This window comes from Ciconia boyciana, chromosome 14, assembly GCF_034638445.1.
Source record: "Ciconia boyciana chromosome 14, ASM3463844v1, whole genome shotgun sequence".
In the NCBI taxonomy this organism is placed as follows: Eukaryota; Metazoa; Chordata; class Aves; order Ciconiiformes; family Ciconiidae; genus Ciconia; species Ciconia boyciana.
In genome coordinates, this window is record NC_132947.1 from 7251198 (window position 1) to 7275776 (window position 24579).

Genomic DNA, 24579 nt, shown 5'->3' on the forward strand with positions numbered 1-24579 from the left:
TCATTGCCAGTGCTTTTACAGCTTTATTGAAATGCTTTTGAGCTGAAGAAAAAGATGTATATGAAATAATAGTACATTATGTTAGAGATTGACTTACAATGGGTTGCTATATAAAATATTTAATAGAATCCCTAAAATTATATCAAGACAAGTTTCCAGAAAATTAAAAAGACCTAAGTATATAGAGCTGCAAATATAGACATTAGTGTGAGTACAACCAAGCCTCTCCTTCCAGAGCACCGAAGGAAGAAATGTTTGCTAGCAAATCGAGTAATTGTTTTTGCAAATTGGCAGCTATCTAGTTTCTGGGTAAGCCTTCAGTATTACCTATTTCTAAGAAACTTCTTTGGATTCACGGAGTGCTTACTATTGTGAAGCTAATAGATATGTTTTTGATGAATACATTTTTTCCATTTGATTTGTGAGAGCAGTAACCTTTAGTCATACACAGACAAGATCATTTCAATTCTAGGCTTAGGCCAGAAAAATTGCTTGATTCAGAATATATGTGCATTGGCTTAATTATTTTTGAGGTTTTTTTTTTCCCATTGTGATGAATCTTATGTGATGATCAGATTGTGAAGTTTATTTTATGTGTATGGTAAATTCATCTTAGGTCTGATGAATGTATTTCTCCTCTGTTCTCCCCTGCTCTTTAAAAATATGCAGGATTTCTTTTATTGCTTTTTAGAACACCCCTTGTAAACATCATATTCTGTAGATCTAATCCCATCTTCCCTGAAAACCAGCAGTGGGTGTTTGATGTGAAATCCTGACCCTATTCAGAATTCAGCAGGAACCTTAAACCATTAACAGGTAGTTCAGACTCCACTCAGTGCAAATGAGGGCCAAACCCCATTCATTTTCCTAGGTTAGGCAAGAGTCCTAAAGCTCTGTTGCCAAGATGTGCAAGAGTTGACTGATCTTGCTTGAATCTGTGTGTCTGCTCTGATTTAGGCTGATAAAAGTGCAGTCAATGCTATGTATTTTACCTTGTATATCATTAATTTTAACATATTTTGTCATTTCCTCTCAAAATTCATTAATGAGAATAGAACCATTAACTTTACATACATCAATGACTAAGCAGTTATGTTAACCGGATTGTTAGAAACATCAATATTACTTGAAAGTAGGTCTAATTATATACTGCTTCACGTATTGGGCGTTATTTCTGTCTGAATTGTAATGTGGCTAAATTATTATTTTGATTAAGCTGATGAGTTCATTCTCATTTATCTCCTTCATTCTGATTGATTTCATTCAGAAACCTTTTAAATCTACATAGCTGTCCCACTCTGAGAAGCCTCCCACTGAAGTTCAGGCAATGCAGTGCTATTCTTCACAAGGGCAGAGTTATTGGAAACTGGGAGGAGGAAGAGAATGGGACAGGATATTTTAAGTCATAGGACTGAACTTCCTGAATGAATTTGGGTATTACTCAAGAAGGTTAAGTTAATGCAAATCAATGCAAATCAGTTCAGTTTGCATCCAGAAGCCCAATAAATGGGTTGAACTAGCAGACTTGAACTTGCTTGTGCTAACAGTCACCCTGATTAGCTGCCTTTTTCCAGTAGGTCCTTACCAAACCTGGAAAAATTATTTTCCAAGGATTTTTATTTTCCATTGTGTGTGTCATTTCCTGAGACTGATGTTCCTGAGACTGATGAGCGGTTGGTAACTGCTGTCTCTCCTGAAGGAGGCACCTGACATATTTGCGAGACCATTTCCTAAATAATGGGAAAGATTGCACAAGTTCTTTCAGAATTAACTAGAGCTCTCAGTGGTGGGCTCTTGCCACAGAAGCGGCGAGGCTGAAAAGGCACTCCTGCTAGTTGTTATCCTCTCCCTGTCATATGAATAAGGGCTCCACGTGGTCGGTAGGGAGTAAAGAATGAAGCTGAGTGCCAGAAGACTCTCCAATCCAACGTGTAGTGTGTTTGTCTTATCTAAAGAGGTAACTCAGTTCTTCATTTCCAGGTCCATTTATAAAGCTCATTAACACTTTGTTTACTAAGTAATAATAAGAAAAAGGAAGTACAGCAATCAAAAGAACAAATTAGGAATTATGGGAATTGTGGCTGAGCGTTAGAGCTCACTTGGTCATTTGCTTGGACTGCACCCAATCACCTCCCCATGTCACACATCTTCTAGTTAGACTGCAAGTGCTATGATTGTACTTGTTAAGCTAAAGCTTTGCAGACATGGTTATGGGTAAAGGACAGCTCTTGTACATAACTGGTGTTTGGGCCGTATAGAGCTTCATGTGCTATTACCTGGAGGCAGGTTACCAGAGATGATGCTGGGTGGTCTGCCTGTGATAGTACTGCAGATTTAAAGGACAGTGGCTTTATGTGTTACTGTTGTTGTACTGGGTTGGTGCTACTCTGCTTTGTAACACCAATGAAATGCTTCAAACATTGCTGATTGCTTCTGAGCTTTGCCAGAGCTCTCTTCTTTCTGGCTGTGGTGTCCAGAGCACCCACTAGCTACATACTACAGAAGAGTGACACAGCTACACTGGCTTTCCCTTCCACACTCCATGTCTGACCTTTGCACATGCAGTAGGAAAAAAGGAAAAATGTGTTTAGCAATTAACTTCTCCATTCTTGGTGAACCGCTATCTTAAGGGTTAACTACCAGCCACAATAACATGTTAAATAAACTAATAAATGGATTAACTACTGCATTGCTTGTATAAGAAAAAAATGCTTCAGATAAGCAAAGTTTTTTGGTTTTGACTGGATAGCTTGAGCCTAGTCCTGCTCCCAGGTTAGTTATAGCCAAGTAGTCTGTGGTTGTAGGCTGTCTTCTCCCACAGGAGTTGGGGGTTGCACCATTCTCCAGACAAGTCAGTCTTTGCTTCTGGCTTCTTCCTTGCTTGAATGCAAGCTGTGCACTAGCTCTAGCTCCCCATCCCTTAGCAGTCTGGATACAATGCAGCGTAATTTAATTAAGGATGCTCTGTGGGGAAAAGAGAAGGCTGAGGCAACCAGGGGACAGCACGTAAAAGCAGAGCATCAGCTGCAGCTAAATGATCAATTGTATTGCAAAAAGAATAACAGATACTGTGACAAGTTGGAAAAAAGGCAGTTTATACAAACTCACATGGATCCCATGTTATGCTCAGAATCAGGACACAGCACATTCTTTTATGAGCTATTGCAGCAGGCAGTTGAGTGTTGTATCTTTGTGTGTTGCTTCGTTTTTCTAACTGGGCCATGACATTTAATGGAACTGTGATTTTTTTTTTCCTCATTAATAATGCAAAATATTTAAACAGTACCTAGCATTGCTTTTAGAGGCTTTGCTGATAACTTTTGTTGCTCTTGGCAGGATTGGTTACCCTCAGTAAGAGAAGAAGGATGGTCTGATCATTTCTATGTGAGTTTAGAAACTGCAGGGCTCCTGGAGAAGAATCTAAAGTCCTGTTTAGGGACCTAATTTTCCCACGTGTTGTACAAGGAGCTTTGCTATCTTGCCAGCATTCTGGATGCAGAGCCATCTTGAAGGAAACGTCAAGTAGGAGTGCCCAGAAGATGTGTACATATGTTCCACCTTGGCATGCATTAACCTCTTTTCTTCTTAAGACTTTTATCTCTGTGTGTGGCACAGGGTAGTGGGTCAGAGGATTAACAAGTCTCCATTTTATTACTTCAGTTTTCCTGTAAAAATTCCTAATTCCCTGAGGCTTTTAGAGGGAGAAGGGGCCTCATAATTTGACCTTGGTTTCAAATAGACAGAAAATTAAAGGTCCACGTTCTTCTTCCCACACTTACTGTGGCAGTATCAGGGCAACTATAATTACACTGATGCTAGTGGAAAGAAACCTACTTCAGAGTTTCCCCATTGCAATGGGAATTTTGAGACTATTGTAGTGCTTAAATTATTTTAAACGTGAAGTACTGCATGCTGTTTCAGGAGCTGGCTTAAAAAACTATAAATCCAAACTCATTCTAATGTTAATTGCACTGAACTACGTATTGGGCTAATTGCAAAGCTTTTAGCTATGTTGGTTGTCCATACACTCCCTACTTCCCGGCCCAGGAGTCCCAAATTACATATAATGGAAAAAAATAAAGCATTAAATGGTTACTGCAAGTGGCTTAGATTGCAGTCTGCCGTAACATCTACGTCATCTGCACAGGAAACAAAAAGTGTTATTGTCTGGAACGTTTCCATTCATCTAAAAGACATCGGGAAGGCCTAGCACTTGACTTTTACATGAAAAATTCTTTATCTTCAGATGCTACAAAACAGAAAAAGGGGTTTTTCTTAGAATGTGTTTGTGATTCTGAAAGACATCAGAAAGCTGTACTTAAGGATTGTAGATTAGATAGTAAAAAGCCTGAGCAAAATAACAGAAATTCCTCAGTTTCGGTGGCTAATGTTTTAAGTACCATGTCTTGATATAGTGAAGTGATACACTGTAGTGTCGCTTTATGGTGAGGGGCCTTGTCACTGGAAGAGAACAAGGACAAGGACTCCCCTCTGTTCCCTTTCTAAGTCCTCGAAGGAGGGGACTCGCATAAGTGACAAGGTCACAAAGCTATTTTTTTGTTGAGGCCTCTGCTGCTGCAAGAGAAGCTGGAAGGTTTTCAGAGCAATAGGAAACACGTAACCACCTCTCCTTTTCTTTGGTAAAGAATGATACACATACTGCCTAGATGCAGTCTGAAAAATAGGTCTGGACACATTCCAAAGCTCCACCAAAACCAAGCTCAGGCACAGTATGGACGAGGTCATCCAGAGTTGGTCAGGCTGGAATGTCTTCAATACATTTTATTTGCACCTGGCACTGTGAGTACCCACCTGATTTTCTTGTTGTGGAGGTCAATTACTTGTGCTGTGCAACAGAACTAAATGGCTGCAAATATTTACCCATCTTTAGTTTTTCCGTGATTATTGAAGTAGTGCTTGGTTTGAAGCTGCCATGAAGAATCATGTTTTCACCATAATGAAAAACAATCTACACAAATGATTTTTCTTTGCTTCTGTCTATTTCCTATATGCTGGTAATGAACTGTGTAGTCTGGCACCAGGTGGACACTCCAAACCAAGTTTTTCTGGACTGCAGCAAACCAGAAATGTTCTCTAGTGACTTATATTCAAAGATGATAAAAGCATCCTCAGCACCTGCTGGTGAGCAGAACAGTCCCTGTTAGAGGTCTGTGCTTGACTGACTGCGTCAGCATAACCAGAATGAATGTATTTATGGTGCTCAGCAGGTAACTGAAAACAAGTTTTCCTTGAAAACACTGAGCTATATTATGTCCTTCAGTTACCTCCTACTGTTGAAACTGCTGGGAGAAAGATCTTTGCCACTGTTAGTAGAGGTGTTAAAATCAAACAAACACTCCAGGATTTTCCTTCAGTAGCTCCTAGAAAAGAAGGGAACCAAGTCTTCATGGTTCTTTGAATTTTTGGCCTCTCCTGACTATTCTACTCTGTGGTTATGTCCTTATCCCTGTAGAAATATCTTCATAAAACATGAATTTATCTCCTGGGTGAGAAGGAAACAGAGTGAGAAGAAAGAGAGGCATTAAGAAGTCTACTACAAGAGAGTGTATGTGCTTTTCATGTTCACTCATGATCTGTGGCCTGCAACTGTCCCTATCTATATTATAACTGTATCCAGTCCTGATATGAGACTGCTGGTCTTTGACATGAGCTGCATCATGGCATGACATGAGCTTTGACATGAGCTGCGTCTTTGACATGAGCTGCACCATCAATGATAAACTGTGAACAGTCGTGCTTTCCAAACAGGACATAACCCATTGGAACCACAACCATCAGGGTGGAGTTCATGATGTCAAAGACAACCAAAAGCCTTGGGAAGGGGCAGTAAAATGGTTAATCCTTCAGTTTCTGAAGGGGATAGAGAGGCCTGTGGCTTTGTACTTCTCCACTTGCTCTGGTTACTGCAACAGGAACTCTCCCTGCAGCTCCTCTTGAAGTGAGCTATCTTGAACCCTTATGGAAAACTGATAATCAAATTGAGCTGATCTTTAACTGATCAGTCTACCAAACGATGTCATTAGGAGTGCTGCAAAATACCCAACCAACCAACCAAAACCACAAAACCCACAAAAAACCACCTCCCCCCTCCAAACTCCTGAATGCATTGTAGCTCTTGCCTTTGTTCTGCAATGGCAGTTGGAACAAGATATTGAGGAAAACATGTCTCTTAAAACAAATTCAGCATGAAATATTCACCTTCTATGACACAGGTCTTCCTAATTTGAATTACCAGTGTCCTGAAAGGTCAGATCCTGCACATCCACTTGACAGTTCTGCTGGTCTCCCCATTCTACACTGCTCTCAGATGTTACTGGTTGGTAGCAGTAATCACAAAGTCCTTCTGCGTTGTTTATTTTAAAAAGTGTCATATAATTTGGGAAACAGTGTATGAAGTCTGCTTTTGTCTACAGAAATGGCAGTATCTTTCCAGTCTTTCTTCCTTTAATTATCTGGAGAAAAAAATTCCTTTCAAGTGCATTACGGCAAACCTGTAAGTGACAGCATCTCTGAGATGAGAGTGGTATCAGATTGGCACAGTCTGAGTAAATTGGAGTGAGCTTGGATGACCTCTTCCTGTTGTTCAGAAACAACACTGCGAGCCTCACAGCATCTGTTTTTTTGCTTTTGCACAAGCACCCCAGAGAGACGATGATCATCCATTGGCAAAAAGTAACGCCTTTTCTAATAAGAACAGTAGAATTAGAAGCACGAATCTGGAATTATGGCAGCATGCTATAAATGAGAGCAGCCAGGAGGCAACCAATGCACAAATCTTTGCTTCCTGAAGAAAGTACAGGAAAGGTACAATTGGTATCAACCAAGAGAGTAAAAGCGGCACAAAAGGAAATTACTCATGAGTGTAAGAAATGCTGATGCATTCAAAATGTCTTTGCTCTCATTCATTGTCCATGGACACTTCCTGCAACATACTTGGCAATCAACTGCGGGCAGCTTAGTTTTATTCTGAGAAAGCAGTTATGGATACTTGCATTTTATCAGCCGAATTCAGAAGAGTCTATAGGGAAATGGGCCACCTGCACTGCTATTGTGTCTTCTGGCTGGTCCCACTCCCACTGGCCGGTGTTTCTGGGAAGGCTTTTCTCCCAGTGAGGCTTCCAGAAGCAGTCAGCAGACTGAGCCCTCTGGAAAGCATACTGACAGTTTTTGGGAGTGGTGATGTTTTCAGTAGCGAACTTGCTGTTTAGATGCTTAGATGGGAGCTGATCTCTTTTGAAAAATCTGGTTCAGCAAAGTCTAAATGGCAAGACTCCCGATACTGTAGTGTCACCAGGTTTGAATCATGGCACCCTAGTTTTATGTGTATCTCTCTAAACTCTTGCTCCTGTCTTTTGCTCTCTTGGAGTTTGGCAGTCGCAGGTGGTTAAATGATGCGAGTCCATGTCACCACTGGTGCCTAACTTGTTTGTAGTTTCCTTTTCACCATGGAGCTTGCTGTGCTGCTCTGTGCGGGCAGAGTGAGAAGGCAGGCAGCTGACTGCCTCGCTCTGTAGCAGTGCAGGTCGATCCCAAATTCAGGGAGCAGCCACAGACTGAGTTTTCAGAAATGCCTTGTTGAACAAGATTCTTTGGCAATGGGATTGACAGACCCCTGACAGTGAGGTACAAGAGCACTGAACATGATAATTTTTCCAGAGAGGGTTTTTGATCCTTAGGATTTTCCCCTCGATGAATAATTCACCTTATTGGGATTAGGTGATATTCTCAAGCATTTTTATTACTATTGTTGAAGGTTATTTGGAGGTCTGAAGCTGGCCAGTGTAATGAGTCAGAGCTTGAAGCATTTGCTTATACAGGATAGAAAAAACCCCTGCCAGTATCTCACAGTATGGTGTCAAGAAGCCTTAATTTTCATGTGCTTGACAGTAAGAGGTAATTGATTTGTAATTTGTCTTGGGTTTGTGGTTTTTTTTTTTTTAACAAGAAACTTCTCTAATTGTTATTTAATGTACACTGTTGCATCCAATGATTATCTTTTTCCCCTTGAGTGACTCTTCCCATGGTGGTGTCTAACTCTGTTTAAAACAGTTTTTTGTCAAAGCTGGATTCACGATGGCTCCATAACCTTCCTCCCTTGAAATAAAGTAATTATTCAACCAAAATATATACACTTTGGTTATTATGTCAACATACCCACTTCCTGCTGGGTATTAAACTGTATTATTCCTGGAGTCTGGACTGGGAATATGATTAATAACAGGTTCTGATACAGAAGATAGCAAATGAAGGCAGAGTAATAGTAATTTTTCATTTGAATCACAGACAAATTGGCTGTTTTGCAGTACTTGTGTATGGCAATTATATGTTGTTTTGCTTCCTAATGCTGATTTCCTTCCACAGTTTATTAGCATGAATGTCAGGGAAACACTAGCATATTGTTTTTGTCTATAAACACTTCTGGCCAGGTGGAGAAGGCAGCCCTGTCTGAACTGCTGATTAGATCTGTTCAAATTCAGGCACTCCTGCAAGATAGCAGTTTTGCTGAGCACCTCTGATCCTGCCTGTGGTGTGGCACAGCAAGCTGCTCGCAGCATCAACCTGCTCATGGTGGCCGTCTGTGAATGGCCTGATTTGTGACAATCTGGGGAAAAGATGTGTAAACCTTCTGCAGATGTAGTGCGTACCGAAAGCCAGATCATCCTTCTCTGGCTTGCACAAGTCACCCCGCTGAGCTTAAACTGCAGGTTTGCGCTCTGCCGTGGAGCAGTGCCAAGCTGCTTGAAAGGCTTGTCACTTTTTTGTTATTCCAAAATAGGATGGTGAGCTCTTCAGAAATGCTGACCTGCTGAGTTACATTTGCAATCAGACTTTGGCTGGATTTGCACAGGGGACACTCAGCAGTTCGTATTTTATGGTGCTTGTGGTCAAGATCCTATACTCTTCCAGAACTCAATGTTCCCAGCTTTCTGAAGAAATTTGGCCGCAACATGCCTTTAAATACACAAGGAACTAAAAGGGAGAAAAATAAAAAAAGGAATTGCTTTTGTTTTCTAATTTCTCCATTAGAACAGTTATATTTTGTAGTTCCACAAAAGAAGATGATAAAAATTGAAACAGCAGTTGGATTAAGTTGACAGAGAGTCTAGAAGAGAACCGTTGAGATTTAAGCTTCTGACAAGAAGTAGGTAGTGTTAATCTTTCTAAGAAAATTGTAGATTACTTTGTGCCAGTTTGTCTTAAAATGACCATTGTAAATCTGTGGATCTCATTTGTTTTTCACATTTTAATTCAAACTAGCTAGATGTAAGACAGGCAGTTCTTTAGTTCTTACTAAAAGAACACAAACAAATAACACTTTCATACATGCAAAGAACAAGCGTGACTGCAACAAACAGTTAATTCCAGATTTTCTATGAATTGTCAGTGACTGATTCAAAGTGTGCCTTCATAAGGAAAATGAATATATGCCTTGTACATATACATATATAAATGCACAGATATATGTGTAAATATACATACCTAACCCATGATGATGGGAAGGTTCTTAACAAACTGCTGTTTTTTACTGTGAGCTACTAATTGTAGGATGTGAAAGTATACAGTTTAGCTACTTAGACACCATGAATGTGCAGCCAATGTGGGCCTGATTACATAGGTGCTGACACAATGGGCAAGGTGCTGTTGGATTCACAGTGTAAACAAAAAGATTGTTGAAAATGAATTTATTACAACATTAACATGAGCATGCTAAGCAATATTTTTCAAACAAATACATATTTTGTAATGACAGTTTCGCATTAAGATATGGCTTGTTTCTAGACTTTTCCTCCCCTACAGAAATTACTTTTTGCTTTTAACACATGCTCACTCATTATGCAGATGGCTTAATGATCTTGTATTCATTGCTCTATCAATGTGGGAACTGTATTCTTAGTTAATTCCATCTTTTCCTTTATTCAGAAAATCTGATTGCTCAAGGTTCTTTGATGTGGTGGTTTTGATCATGGAGAGCTTTTACTCACTGTTTACAGAGCTGCCTTAATGTACTTATCTCTTCAGGAAGAGTAATGTTAAAACCTTGTGTTACATGTTCTGCTCTTACCAGCTTCCAATAAAACAAGAAAGTGGGTAGTGTATCAGTGAATTAATTTTCTAAATAGCAATATTTGTGCATATGCCTAGGAAGCTATTTGCCTTTCCTGATTAGAAATTATACAACAAATTGGGAGTAACTGTCACATTAGAAGTAAAGTATTACTTCAGTATATCAGAATAATTTTTAATTAAGGAGAACTACCAAAGGGACAGCATTTAAGAAAACAAAACACAAAACTGTCACATAGCTCCAGCTATCCCAGAAAATTCTGTTCCCTGAACTGTCGCTTGGCTGTTACAATCTGGAAAATACTGTTCCCTGAACTAAATATCCTCCCTGCCAACTTTGCTAGCTTCAGTATTTGACATTAATTAAGAAATGGTTCCGTACATCTTTTCCTATCTCTTCCCTAAGCTTTACAGAACCTTCCAAGGCGAAAACTTATAAGCAGCATGTTTTCGTGGCTAAATAAGAAATCCTGTTCATTTAGGAGGGGGCAACAGCAGGGAAGTACGCGAAAGCTGCTTCTGCCCATGGTACCAGTTAAGTAGTATTCTGGTCCGTAAGCCAGACAAACAAAGCCTCGTACTCTCGTTTTCCTTAAGCAAAGCAAACCAAAAGTGTCCAGTGCAATGTTCAATAGCTCTTCACATATTGCTTTCCAGATACTAATTGAGCTGGTTTTGAATATTTCTTGTACATTCAGACCATCAGCATTTTCACTACTCTTAGATTCTGGTAAGGAGCTGCACTTAGGTCAAAAAAGGATATTTTAAATCCAGCATGTCTGAGAAATAACTAGTTCCATTTTGATTACCCTGCCTCATTAACAGAGAGAGCATTGATTTTCACTGTACTTGTGTTATCATGTAGAATTTAGATTGTGGATATTTCACTCTAAGTAACATTGTTATTTGATCTTGGTAGCATTAAATGTCTGTATTTTGTATGCTTTAAGTTTTAAATGATATTATTGCCTTAATTGTCATTTAACCCTTACAAGTACAATATGTTTTTAGCTAACACAAATTAAGAATACCTAAATATAGAGGCCAAAGCTATAGGGCAAAATTTTCACATATCCCTTGGAGGTTTTCTCTTGCTGTCCCTTTGGAGTCAGCAGAGGTTAGGACTAATGCCCATCAAGTCAGCTGGAAGCTGTTGTTCCTGGATAAAATAATATAAAGTCTTCTTGCTAGCAGAACTGGGTGGAGGCAAGTGTTCCCTTGTCTCATTTATATGATTGCCTTTGGAAATATATGAGCCTGCTAAGTGCATCTGGCATAGTTCTTTGACAGCCAGCGAAGAAGGTATTTTAACACGAGAAAAAAATCTTTACAATGTGAAGTCATAGTGACATGTCAGCTCCTAGTGACACTACACAATAAATAATCAGAGGTGGTAGAAATCTAACCTAAAACTGTTTAAATTAATATTATCTGAGATGAGAGAAGAAAAAGATGAATTGAAACTCTGAGAACATAATGTTTTTCCACTTGGTGAATTCATTTTTAAAAAGCATATTTAGTAACTTATGTGTGCACCATCTGATTCCATGTATGCGTGATTTCATGTCAATAGATTTTGTAAGTAATTACTACCTACCTGTAAAAATTCTGAAAAAGGAAAAGAGAAATACAGTCTTTTTTGTCTTCATAGAAAGTCACTGCCCTATGAAAATTTGCTTTTGTTTCCAATGTCATTCCCATTTCTTCCAGCTTTTGATTTAAAATTTAGGTTTTCATAGTTATTAACGTTGTAAGAGAATTTATGACATATCTGGTTTATAATTTAAATAAGTTTTTTAACAACAAAAGAATATATGCATTTTAGGCAATAACAATATGATAGAATTATCAAATTGCATGCCAGATCATCCATAATAAGGCTAAATTATGTGAATCACTGGTGAAAACAATGTTTGCATTGTTATTACACCCACAAGTCAACTTGTGTATGCTCTCAGTTGTATATGCTTGTATATGATTTCAGTTTCAACTCAGCTTGCTTAGTCGAAAGAAAAAAGCCCATGCTTTCTGATCTAAATGCAGTTAGCAGAAGAGAACAATTGCTCATTAGTAAAATCTTTTTACTATTGAAATATGCAACTGTCACTTTGTATACAAATACACACATGCTTCCAAATTTAACGTTCTCAGTGCACTTTTTTCTGCTTCATCTAGTCTGATTTTAATCAATGGGAACTTCTTTGATTTCATAAATAATCCAATATGGTGTCTTATTGACTAATTGCATTTGCCTAAGTTGATTTTAAACGTTTACTTCTGTACACTCCAAAGTATATTGTCCTAGATGAAGTTTCTCAGAGTTACTCCTGTGCATGTACCTGCTTTTTTTGCACAAATAGTAATGCCACACCAGCCTATGAACTCCAGCCACACAGTCATAGGTTTATTTATAGAAATGGCAGGTTTGCGCCAGTTGTATACATGGATTATTGATCTTTTTTGGTTAGACCTCATCCTGTGAAGTTCCCATTTGCTACGCATGGCATTAAACAGGGAAGTAGTGTCAAACAGTACTTAGGAAATGGGGTGAATTATTTGTCTGTTCAGCTATCATTTGAGTAACAATAGCCATCACTACAGAGGAGAAGAGTAATAGCTGAGAGACTGCATTTGATGCGTAGGGTTGAAAACACTGTGTGGCATGCCTGGCAAGGAGGCACAGAATAGCAATCGAATGACCAGAAGAGCATCATCTAGTCAGATTTTGTTTGTGCCTGCCTGCTGTGATAGATGTCACAGGGAGCAGCATGGTGTCCCCATAAGCTTAAATAAACTTGAGAGAGTAAAGTTGATTTTAGAGAATTTTAGTTGATTCTGCTTAAATAAATCTGTTTTCAGACTGCTTTGGTGTCTGCTGATGGACACTCTGCCCCTATTTGTTATTCCCCTACCCTGGAACTGAATGTTCAGGTCACTGCATGATGCAGAAGTTGGTATTCTCCCTTGTTTTGTGCTTTTAAGTAGCATCTGCTTTCACGATTTTGGTACTGAGAAAGACACTCGTGTCTTTCAGAAGAAACAAGCTGGGCTCATGGATATCCGTTTAAAATGGGAAGACCTCCGGCCTCTGTCCCAACACTATCTATATGGTATGCTTTGACTCCTGAATGAAAAATGCCAGGACCAACCTGGTCAGGGAATACCTTTTTCTTAAAACCGCAGTCTTTTCCTAGGTTAAACAGTTTTGGCTTGTGAATCAAAATAAAACTAACCAACAACAACAACAAAATACCCCAAAAACCTTCCCCCTCCCCAATTAATTTATTAACATATACCCAACCTGTTTGGACATTCAAAAACTTGTGCCAGGCCTACCCAAATTTTCTTCTTTGCACCCCCCCAACTTTATGCAATTTACATGGCTCATCACCGTAAATTAAATCATATGTTGATTTACTTTGCCCATGATCTCTCAGAAAAACTGGATGATTAATACCCTTTAAACCTCGTTTAAGCATTAGACTTTCATAACTCTATGCAAACGCTTTTCATTAGTGGAATTGTACTGGAGTTGTGATAGCTGGTTTCTCCAGTGAGGGATATGAAGGTGGTTAATGGTGCCTGTGATAGCTTTTGTGGAGTACATGATCACAGCTACTGATTACACATTCTTGACTCAGAAGGAAATGAAAAGCTGTATAGACACAAAAGCTAGAACTAAGGACCCCACCTCACACCCGGCTGCAAAGCTGGAAATGTAGTAACAGAGTCTACGTAACAACATGTTCTTTTAAGTTTAGGAGCATCTTTATATGTTAAAGAACAACCTTTGCATTACATAACGTGCCTTTCTGATTAAATAGATGGTCTATTAGATAAACATAAAAATATAATGCAGTACACTTTATTATGACAGTAGTACTGTGTTTGGTTTAATTTTTGTACATCATTGTATATGCAAAGACCTCAATTGCTTTGTTATGTATGAAGATAAGTTTACTGCATGCCTCATGTTTGGTCCTGCCTCCTGATTTGTTTTACCAGAAGTTTTCAGTTCCCAAGTCTACCTAAATTGCTTTCATGCAGAGAAATCTGAAAACAAAAGATTATCTTTATTTACTGTCCATATACCGCTTAAGAACTTTAAATTATGAGTCCTTGATTTAGAGCACATTTCCAAGTACATGCTGTACAATTTTAAGATTACTAAAGGCAAATCTTTTCACAGGTATCACCTAACTGACTGCAATGAAGAGACAGGCAATAAAAGGCTACAAGGATTGGTCTGGTGTTTTGCCAAAATGAAGAATAAGTTCAGCCTCATTTTGAGAGACAAGTGTTTTGTGAAGACGTGCTTTGTCCTTAAAGGCTGAATACAGGAGTAGCATGTAGGCTTTGTGAAATAAAATGGTAACAATGATACAGATGAAGTCTACTAATTAGCTGCAGACTCTTGATTTCACAGTTAATGGTTCTTATCTGCTGATATGCACCAAAGATATCCATCCTCAGATCTTGTCCTCTCCCATGTCTCGAACGTCACTACATGCCTCCAGTAGCTATTTTGCGCAGCTGTTCAGACTTTATTTTCCCATCCAGCTTTCTCTTGCCTCTCTTTTTTGCCTAATATTTTCTTATGTGTTGATCCTGGTGGTGATGAAAATCTGTATTGCAATGACTCATGGAATTAGCTCATTGCATGTTGGGACTCCTGCCTGCTGGCAGTGCTATAGCTCCAGGTCTCCCAGTGTTTGGGCAATCCTGGAACCAGATTTTCTCTATTATCTCAGAGGTGATGGCATAACTGGAAGGTATAGGGATGCCTCTGCCTGATCCTTTCCATCATATATACATTTCATAAAAATGCGACTTTGTAACTTTTTCACAATTTCATTTCAAATTTGGGAAGGTCAAGTTCTACACGGTTGGATAGAAATTCACTGTCTTTCACTGAGGTAGAGATAAAAAGACTCCTTAGTTCCCCAAGCAAGTTATTTCAAAAAATCATGCTCCTTCTCTATTTTTTCCTGAATATAGAATTTTGTGTTTCTGCTTACCTTGACAAAACTAGCAATTAGGTAAAAACATTTAGCATGAGAAGTTTTAGCAGTCCCTGTCAGCTCCCTCTGTAGCTGAAGAAGAAAGTTGTTCCTGGCATAGATATGGTGAGGCAGTGGCCTAATATGACTTTTCTAGACAGTGAGTGAAAGAGTCTCATCCTCTTCAGCAGTCACTGAAGAGGAACTTCCTTGCCTGCAACATTAGCCTTTGGGAATACTCACCACTATTCAATAAGGTATCATAAAAAGAGAAAAAGAGTTAAATACACTTAGAGCTGAAGAAGTCCTGAGATGACCCTCACAGCTGTATGCTAGTGGCAGAGGAAGTACTCTGTTTCTTAATGCACTTACTCTGAATCACACTTGGATCCTTTTCTCAGCGTATACCTGAGCAGCTTTAAGTCATACACACCGACAGTCATGTAAAACTCTGTTAAGGTGTAATAGGAACCCCTAATGAAATGAGTGCTAATAGGCCCTCACTGCCTCTTCTCAGCACAGGAAATAACTATTTAGGCTGATTCTCCCAGCTGTACCTTTTCACTGCTTTGATTATCAACTCGGTAAAATGGCCCCTTTGGGGTAGGTTGTTTCAGTAGCACAGCTTTTGAAGGTGGAGAGGCACTGCAATTGCTATCCAACTGTTTGGATAAAATGGGACTGTGTTGAGTGAGTAAATTTGGATGGGAACATGTGTAATAGTAGGGGCGTATAGGCAGGAGGTCTGTAGCTGTTCTGCCTCACCTACAGTTTCTTGTACCTCTGTGAATGTGTAAGTCTAAAGAAATGTTCATTTCTCAGGGTGTCTGTAAATGTTAATTCAAGCTGAGTTAGTGACTTTGAATAGCTGGAAGTGTTTCTGATTCACTGTATGGGTGTTTATTTTAAAAAAACAAGCCTTCATCCTGTTAATTTAAACTATATTCATTGTTATATCTATTAATACCTGGTTATAATAATTATATGTTAATACAGAGTAGTCTCAAGTCCACCATGTTTGGCCTCTGGCTTTGTAGTTCAGTTGCCGCTTACCCCCAATGCGTCTCCTTATAATTGTAGTGATTATATCAGTAATGTGTTGAAAGTGTCATGCTGCTTATTATATCCATTACAGTGAATGAGGGCTGCTCTCTATATTTTTTTTTTCTAGAATGTTCATTTCTGTCCTTGAATTGGAAATAGATATAGAACAAACCAAAATTGCATCAGTTAGGCTTGAAGGTGAATACTGACTGTGTTTATTACTAATGGAGACAGTTTGAGTGGTAGAATCATGGATTTATGGATTTTCTAAGTAAATTTTACTTCAGCAGTGCCTTCTTTCTTTGTAATCACAAGAGGGGAATAGTCTCAAATGAAATCGGTGTGTTTTTTCATAAACAAAGAAATGCAAAGTGTAAAACAAGACCAAAAAAACCCCCCTTGGAAATACATAACTGCTTAATTTAAAAACTTATTTTAAATTAAAAAGAAGCACTTATTTTAAATTAAAAAGAAGCACTTAAAAACAAGGCTGTATTTTAACCTTCAAAACTGAGCAAAACAGCACCATCTGAATGTTCTTCACAGACTTATATATGGGCAGGAATTTCTACTAGTGTTTGTAATGTTCTTTGAAGGCTATTTCTTTCCTCCACCTTCCACCTGAAAGCCTATTGAACGTGGGCATTGTGTTATAGTCATGATAAAGAATTACATCCATGCCTGTACCCAGAGCTCTTCTGAAGAGGGAACAGCAGAGAGCCCTGATGTGACTTGGTAGCAATACTTACAGTGATACCTAGAGCTGACCTTCAGATTGCTAATACAAGCTATGTGAGCCCTCCTGCCCTGCCCTGTAGCCCACTGAATGCTGTCCAAGTTTCTATGCCTTATTCAGAAGGACTCATATCAATTGGTCTGAGTGCAGCTTGCCTCTACTCTTGGATGATGGAGATGGGAAGGAACAAGCTGTTCTGGAACTGTTGCATCTGCTGTACCCATGCTGGGTGTCTCAGTGCCCAGGTTACCTGGTTTTTCTCATACTGTCTCAGGTGTGGAACTGAGATTGGGCTGGGTGGCCCAGCAAAGAGATTTCCAGTGTATGTTGTGAAGCAGTATTCCTTTGTGGGTGAGCTTCAAAATCACCTTAATTGTTTAGGTATAGCTACCAAACCAAACAGTTAGCCCTGGTCCCAAACTAGGCTTCAAGAAATAAAAGCATCTTATTTCAGTGAAAAGATAATCAAGGTATTTGTACTAATAGCCCTACTGATAACCTTGGTTGACTGCAGAATTCTGTGCCTGGACTTTGTTATTTATCCATTAGGACAAATGTTTTCAATTATAAAATATTTAGACACTTATTGATGGGAAAATTGCATGCATAGTGCTGAATTTTATATGAAAGAGGCAAATCTGGCTGTAATTTGCAGAATATGCTGTATTGAGTTGACTTAGCGGGATAACTCGTGCTCCTGCAAATTCAAATATTTGTCTCAATATATGAGGGTTTTCTAACAAGTCTTTGAACAAATGGTAATCCTACAGTGCTCATGAACTGCATGATTTTCTTGCAGAAAAACTGAATCAATAAATCCATATAAATGGCACCTTTAGATGAAACGGATATTATCTCAGTCTGCCATTTCTCATACTATCTAGGGGGAAACTGCATATATCTTGTTCAGCCCAGCACTCTTAACAAGGAAGAAACATTTATTCTTGTGAACAGATTACACATTAGCTTAATAGTAACAACTCTGAAAGTGTTCACATTTCCCTGCAATTATAAACAGGGGCAGATTCTCAGCAGATAGAAATGTTGCTCTGGTTACTAGCATATGTTAAGGACTGTTGCCCTGTACTAGCATGTGTTGCTGTGATGTCTTTGTTCTGCTGTATGTACACATCTGTAGGGTGCACTGCTGGGAAATGATACTGTTTTGGGGGGCTTCTGCTGATGTTCCAGTCCTTGTGTGTCTCTTAGATGAGTCCTGACTTGAGCTTCAGCTCTGTCCCTGAGGATGGCTGAACACCAGTTCCAGGACTCCCTTCTCAGTGAAGTGTTAAGATCTGTCCCACAGCAACTGATTGCAGTGATATTTCCTTAGAGTGCAGTCCTGTTCTTCCCTTCACCTCCATTTCACACCTGGAGCTGTAGCTGTTAGTATTCATTCATACCTCCTACTGCGGGGTTCAGTCCCATGGAGACTGTTTCTTTCCCTGCCCATGGACAGGCCTGTGTCCCTGGTTCCATGTAGAAGACTGCACCATGGATTTCCAAAGTATGAGTTAGAGTTGGGAATCTGGAAGTGTGACTGGACAAACCCACCACCCACCTCCGTGGATAACCTGTGGGAAGGAGCCACACCTTTACCAGCTGGTGGGAGAAAGTGTGAGAGATCTTTGAGGGATTTTATGGATTCTCTTTCCATCATGCTTTCATGTGGGATGGAGAAGTCTAACTTTTTTGCTCATTTTTGCATAGCTCTGTGGACAGCATGTAGAATTAGGAGGTTTCTGCCTGGTGTTAGACTTATTTCTAGTTTTGTGAACCAGACCACCAGGACTGTGGTTTGATGTGGCATGGTGCTCTGATAGAAGCAAACATGATTCTAAGTGATGTCTTCAGCTTGTTTATTCAATGGATGTATGTTTTGCTTAAAGGCAAAGCACAGTATGAATCAGTCTCATCTAAAATCACTTTTAAAAAGAGAAATAAGTAAGACATCAGGTGCAATAAAAGCTAAATACACAATAACCTGAGGCAGAATATCATGGCAAACCATGCTCCAGAGTATAAGGGTACATAACACTGACAACAGGTAAAGTTTTTTACAACAAGTAGGTACAGTCTTTCCACACCACAAAAGGCCAGTTGTGTGGTTTCCCATGGTGATTTGTTTCAGTTCATATTGATGTGCCACATCAGGTGTTGCAGAAGTAAGACAGGCTGAGCTAACAGAACAGATCTTAGTACTGCTGAACTCTAATTTGTGAGACACAGATAAGGCTGAAAGCATTCAGGTTTAGCTTACTTGCCAGTTGTTGGGATTTTCTCTGGTCTCTATCTGAAATGTGGGAGAATTTTCATCTGTGCCTGTTCTGACACATGATCCACAGTGATCTTGGTGGTTTTTTTAGGTTTTTTTTTTAAATTAAGGGTTATGAGATTAGGTAAGTGTTGGAACAGTGGGAGCGTTGGGAAGGTGGAAGTCCGGAGGATGGGATTACAGGAGGAAATGAGGACTTGATTAGGGAATTTAGGGTGTGATCAGAGGGCAAGGGAAACAGGGAGTATGAGGTTAGTTTGAGCTGATGGGCAGAGTGTGGCTAGAGCACAGGGAGAGATGGTTCTTGGCCCTATGAGAATTATACACCCCATAGGATTGGGAAGCTAGGTAACTCCCTACATAGGTTGTAGGATGCTGAGAATAAAACTAAGTCAAACACGGGCCAGTATTTGCAAACTGTGGGACATGTCTTCCCCATGGACAGTCAGAGCTGGGTTCTGGAGCCAGTAGCAGTGAAACACTGTCAGCCTGGGTTGTATGAGGATTAGCGTGTGAATGCAGAACTGGAGGCAGAGTAAATTGGGAAGCTCTGGTCTGGATAACTGTTCCTAAGCTGACAGAGGGGACCCCCAGAAATAACAACAGCCTAGCAACTCCACTCAAATGAAAAAAGAAAAAAAAAAGTCTTAAGTCAAATGAGATCTCTTAGATGTTTGAAAGCAATAGACAACCCTGAGGGTTTTGGGTTACTGCCCTTCCTAAAAGTGAGATAGCAGAAAGGTGCTAAGTAGACTTCAGAATGGCTTAGAGTTTTCTTAGTCTGGCACTGTATGTGATACTGCCTGTATGTTGCATTATATACAAATTGCATCAGCCTTTGCTCGGTTACAATATGCTATTTGAAGGCCACTTACATGGTTTATTCCTATAAAAAGCAAAGGCAAAGACTAAATTATTGTAGCTGAAGTTGCATGCTTTACATACCACCAACTTGCACACAGAGTTTGAAAAAGATTGCAAACAGCATGTTGCTTTCTTGTTTCCAGTGCAGATATGTCCATCCACTGAACTCGTTGTGAAGCTCTTTAAGTAAAAAGAGACTGACCCATGACATATATTTCTCAATGCATAGAAGTCCTATCTGCCATACTCATGTTATTTCTTCCAGGTACCTAACTTGGCCAAATGGATATCTCTAAAGAGTCCATGCAGCTTTAACACAAAGCTAAATTCAAACTATTTCGCATTTTAGCTATTCCTTATGTTCAGATCTGTGTAGCCTTCAAAATTTTCTAGGAGTCTCATTGGTGACAATTTATCAAAAGGAGATTTCTGTGACTTATTTTATTAACATACCAGATACTACATTGATCAGTGCATTCCAGTTTAAAAAAAATTAAAAATTTGAGGCTATAATACTCCTATATCACAACAAGTAATGTAAATGCCTTCTTCATATGAGTCACTTCTATCAGGCAGCTGTTTAAGTCACACTATCACTGATACAGTAGCTGTTCCTTTTCACTTAACTGATTTCTACTGAAAGAGTATTTCAGTTCAAGAGAAATGTTTACTTTCACCCTTCAAAGATTTTACTTGGGTTGCTTTATAGCAAGCAGCATAAATGTCAATCTACTCTTTTAATAAAAGGTAGAGGCATGGGAGTGTAGAGCAATGCTGTTACCTGTTGGTGTTTCGATTTGTCTTGCAAGTGAATAGCTTTCCATAGAGGTTACTAATGGAATCTTTTAGAAAACACTGACTTGTTGATAGTGGCACAGACATAAAGCAGCAGGTATGAATGAATGGTAGAGACAATATTATTTTGGTCTCTCTAAGGTAGTATTCCCTTTCAGGATTAATTTTTCCAGTAAGTTTAAGCCATTTTGTAAGTCACTCTAGACTTCCTTCTGTTATATAACTATTTAAATAATTTCAAATAATTTAGTTGAATCTGGTTTTCATTTTGAAAAGTATAAATCAAGGCATCAAGTGGAAGGTTATTTTTTTCTTTCCTGTGCCCTTCCTTCAAGCACTGCTTTTAAAGTGGAGCTGCTATGTATCTAGATACACACAATAGGTGTATGAATATATATATGTATCCTCTCTATTCTCAACACAAAGCCAGATGTTTACAGCATGCACTGTCCCACACTCATGCCGTAACAGCAACACACTATTTCTTTGAAAGTCTTTCTCATCTCCAGACTCCGGAAAGCATAAATGAGTGGGTCGATTACAGAGTTACACATTATCAAGACCAGATAAGTATTAAAGTGTGAAGTGTAGCAGATGCAGTATGGATTCATTGGGCAAGAAATGATGAGAATGAGGTGAAGGAAGAAAGGTGCCCAGCAAACAATGAAGACACCAAGTAATATGGTGATGGTGACAGCTCCCTTCATGCAGGTACGCTGGTAGGGCACCCCATCCACAGGGAGGGCTGCAATCCGCTTAACATGCAGGCGTGCAAACAAGAACATGTGAACATAAAGGGAGGCCATGAGAAAAAGCATGGTAAAGAACATGGTGATGAGACAGACAATGACAGTTTTGCTTTCTGAGTAGGCAATGAATATGATGCCACAGATGATACAAGCAATCCAAATGACCACAATCAGGGTTAAAGCTTTCTTCACAGTCATGATGCTGTGGTAACGGAGAGCATAGAAAATAGTTATGTACCTGTCAATGGCTATTACCAAGAGGTTGCAAATTGAGGCTACTAAAGAAATACAAATCATTGAGTCAAAAACATTGTCCATATGCTGAATAAAGTGGTCATCGATGATCAAATAGCCGTTGCTCAGGATTGCAATCATGATAGTCTCCAAGGCATTTGACATGCTCACTAACATATCTGCCACAGCCAAGCTGCAAAGGAAGAAATACATGGGAGAGTGTAGGTTTCCATTCTTCAGCACTGCAAGAATGACAAGGATGTTTTCCAGGAGGCTGATGATCCCTAAAGTCAAGAAGACCTCGGCTTTTATGAAGACCTGCTCACAAAATCCATCGCTGCTTCTGTTGTTCAGAATTGAGTCATTGAAGTCTTCAGTGACATTAAGCAGCACAGGCTGAAATGAAAATGCAAAGTGTGTGGTATTCATTGTCAGCAAAGGAGTTGAATTCACAAGTGATTACAGACCTGATAGAGCACTGGTTAAAAAAAAAAGGGGGGGAAGGAAAAAGAAAAAGAAGTCCTTCCAAGTTGTTACTGTGTGCATGGGATGGAATCAAGCAGGACTTTTCTTTAGTCACTTTTACAAGTAGAAACATAAAAAACCAATCTGCATTCACAGTGAGTTTTGTGTCAGTCACAGGCTGCTCTTCTCCTTTATAAGAAAGTGAGCTTCAAATCTTGCAGGCATCAAACAGTTTTCTCTGAAGGGAAAAATCACCAGCAGCACATAGCTGGTTCTAGCTTTCCTGATGATTAAAAGCAGGGAGTTTTCTCATCTCCTATCCTTTGCTGGGGCCAGTGCAGGTTTGTTGCCAGTATGTTGCAGCACAGCGAAGTATCTCTTGCTATTTCAGTGACAAGAAAGGAAAAGAGAACTAAGGGATTTATACATCTATGAAAGAAAAAACAACTCCTACTTAATCCTCCGTGCAGAGCATTGGCCATTAGAGAGCAAGCACCTTTCTGACTGACAGCTGTAAGCACCAGGTACAGCATCCCCACCGCTGGCTCCACCAGCAGATCTGAAACTGTCTGGCGCCCTCTGCAGATAGCGAATCGGATGGATTTGCCTTAAAAATCGTCTGAAAAATGGGATTTTAATCCAGCAAAACTTTATGCCTGTTCTCGGCAGCCGGGTCCTGCCCATGGGAGTGAGCAAGGGCAGGCAGCTGAGGGTGGTAGGTGTTCAGGGGCAGGCAGGATGCCCATACACTGTCCTGGCCTCTACTCCTCTCCTGCCTGGAGCCAGAGCTCCTCTTGCCTGGTTTGAATGAGCTGGCTGACCCTTGAGCTGAGTCCAGACAATGCCTCCCTTGAGGATGTCCTGGGCTCACTTGGGCTTTGGACCTTGTGGTTAAAGACAATAACCTGAGGGTGAGCTGTAGCACAGGTAGGATGTGGGTGCAAATAATATGGCCATGATATAGTTGCTGAGGTGCTCCAAAGGCTGTCATTAGCTAGATAATGTTGGTTTCATCAGAGAAAAGGTCCCAGGGATTTCATTCCTTGCCCACAAATGGTTTGGGTTTTGTTTGTTTATTTTGGTTCCTAAATTCCTTGCTTACAAGTGAAGCAAAGTGCAGGTGTGACTCTCCACACCATGCTTTCTCTGTCATGACTCTCCAGCTCTGCTGAAGGATCTCAGTCAGCCTAAAGGCTTAACCAGCTCTTGCAAGCTGATTTTTTTTTTTTCATTTCCTTCTTCCTGTCTGCAGAAGTGTGCTATGTTTTACTGGCAAAGAAGGGTCATCCCAGGAGGGCCAGAGGCTCAGCTGGTTATTAAACCACTTCCATGGAAGTTAATTTGCAGCTGAATTCAACTTCCAAACCATCTCTGGCAGCATTGGTTCCAAGGACAGAGTTCTTGAAGTTCAATTGCCCCAGTTAAACCTTTTTATTTTCTTTTTTTTTAAATGCTATTGCCCAGTTCATGACAATGAACATGTTGGTCTGGTTTCCTTGGTAGCATCTCCAACAGCCTCAAGCTTTCTGACCTAACTGCTCTTGAACTTTCATATCATCCCTTAAATCTCTGAAAAGTCCTTTATTCCTAAGAGTAAATGCTGGGTATGTGGGACTGCTCTGATATCAGACCTATTGTAATGAAGGTTCTTCTAGTAACCTTCACGGGCAGGTCATGTGAAGACAGAGCTGTGGGATGAGTTGGTCTGACCCAGCGTGTTACTGGGTTGCTGTGCCTGTCTCCAGTATTTCAGCAGGCCCATACACCCTTGAGCACCTGTACTAGAAGAGCTGCCCAGCTAGACATCTCTGCTGGAGAAATGACCATGTGCCCTTTCTGTTCTTTACTCTTTCAAAAGTAATCGTTGCCCCCAGCAGCTACTTTTTCTCACGGGAGCCCACCATAACTGATCTTAATGGGAATCGTACTGATTTTAAGCCTATGCAGGACCAGGGAGACTTTCAGTTATCATATATTAACAGGCAAGCATAAGGTAGATTTTCCTTGTGTGTTATTCACTCACACTATATCTCTGTAGTGGATTTTCTTGGTTTGATTTTTCTGAAAGTGCTCACTGATGTCTGTATACTTCATGATTCATGTTTTTGCAGAAGTACTTTAGAATCAAAGCCATACAATGTCACGTATACTAATGTTTAGGGGTTCTATTACAGGTTTGTTAGCTCAAAAAGTAAAAAATATTTTCCAGTTCCATTTTCAGCCCACAGAATTATTATCGTGCATCCATAATTCAATACCAAGAGGCAACAAAGCTCAAATTCAAACTTCAGATGATACCTTTACAAGGACAATATCCAGTGCAGTATTTTA

At 39.7% G+C, this 24579-nt stretch overlaps 1 protein-coding gene across 1 annotated transcript; it reads right to left on the bottom strand.

The window, feature by feature from the left end:
- Positions 1-21234: 21234 nt before the first annotated feature.
- MC3R (melanocortin 3 receptor) lies at positions 21235-22212 on the bottom strand. Its single transcript, XM_072879177.1, has one exon. The coding sequence runs from the start codon at positions 22210-22212 to the stop codon at positions 21235-21237; it is 978 nt and encodes a 325-aa protein (XP_072735278.1).
- Between the last annotated feature and the right edge of the window lie 2367 nt (positions 22213-24579).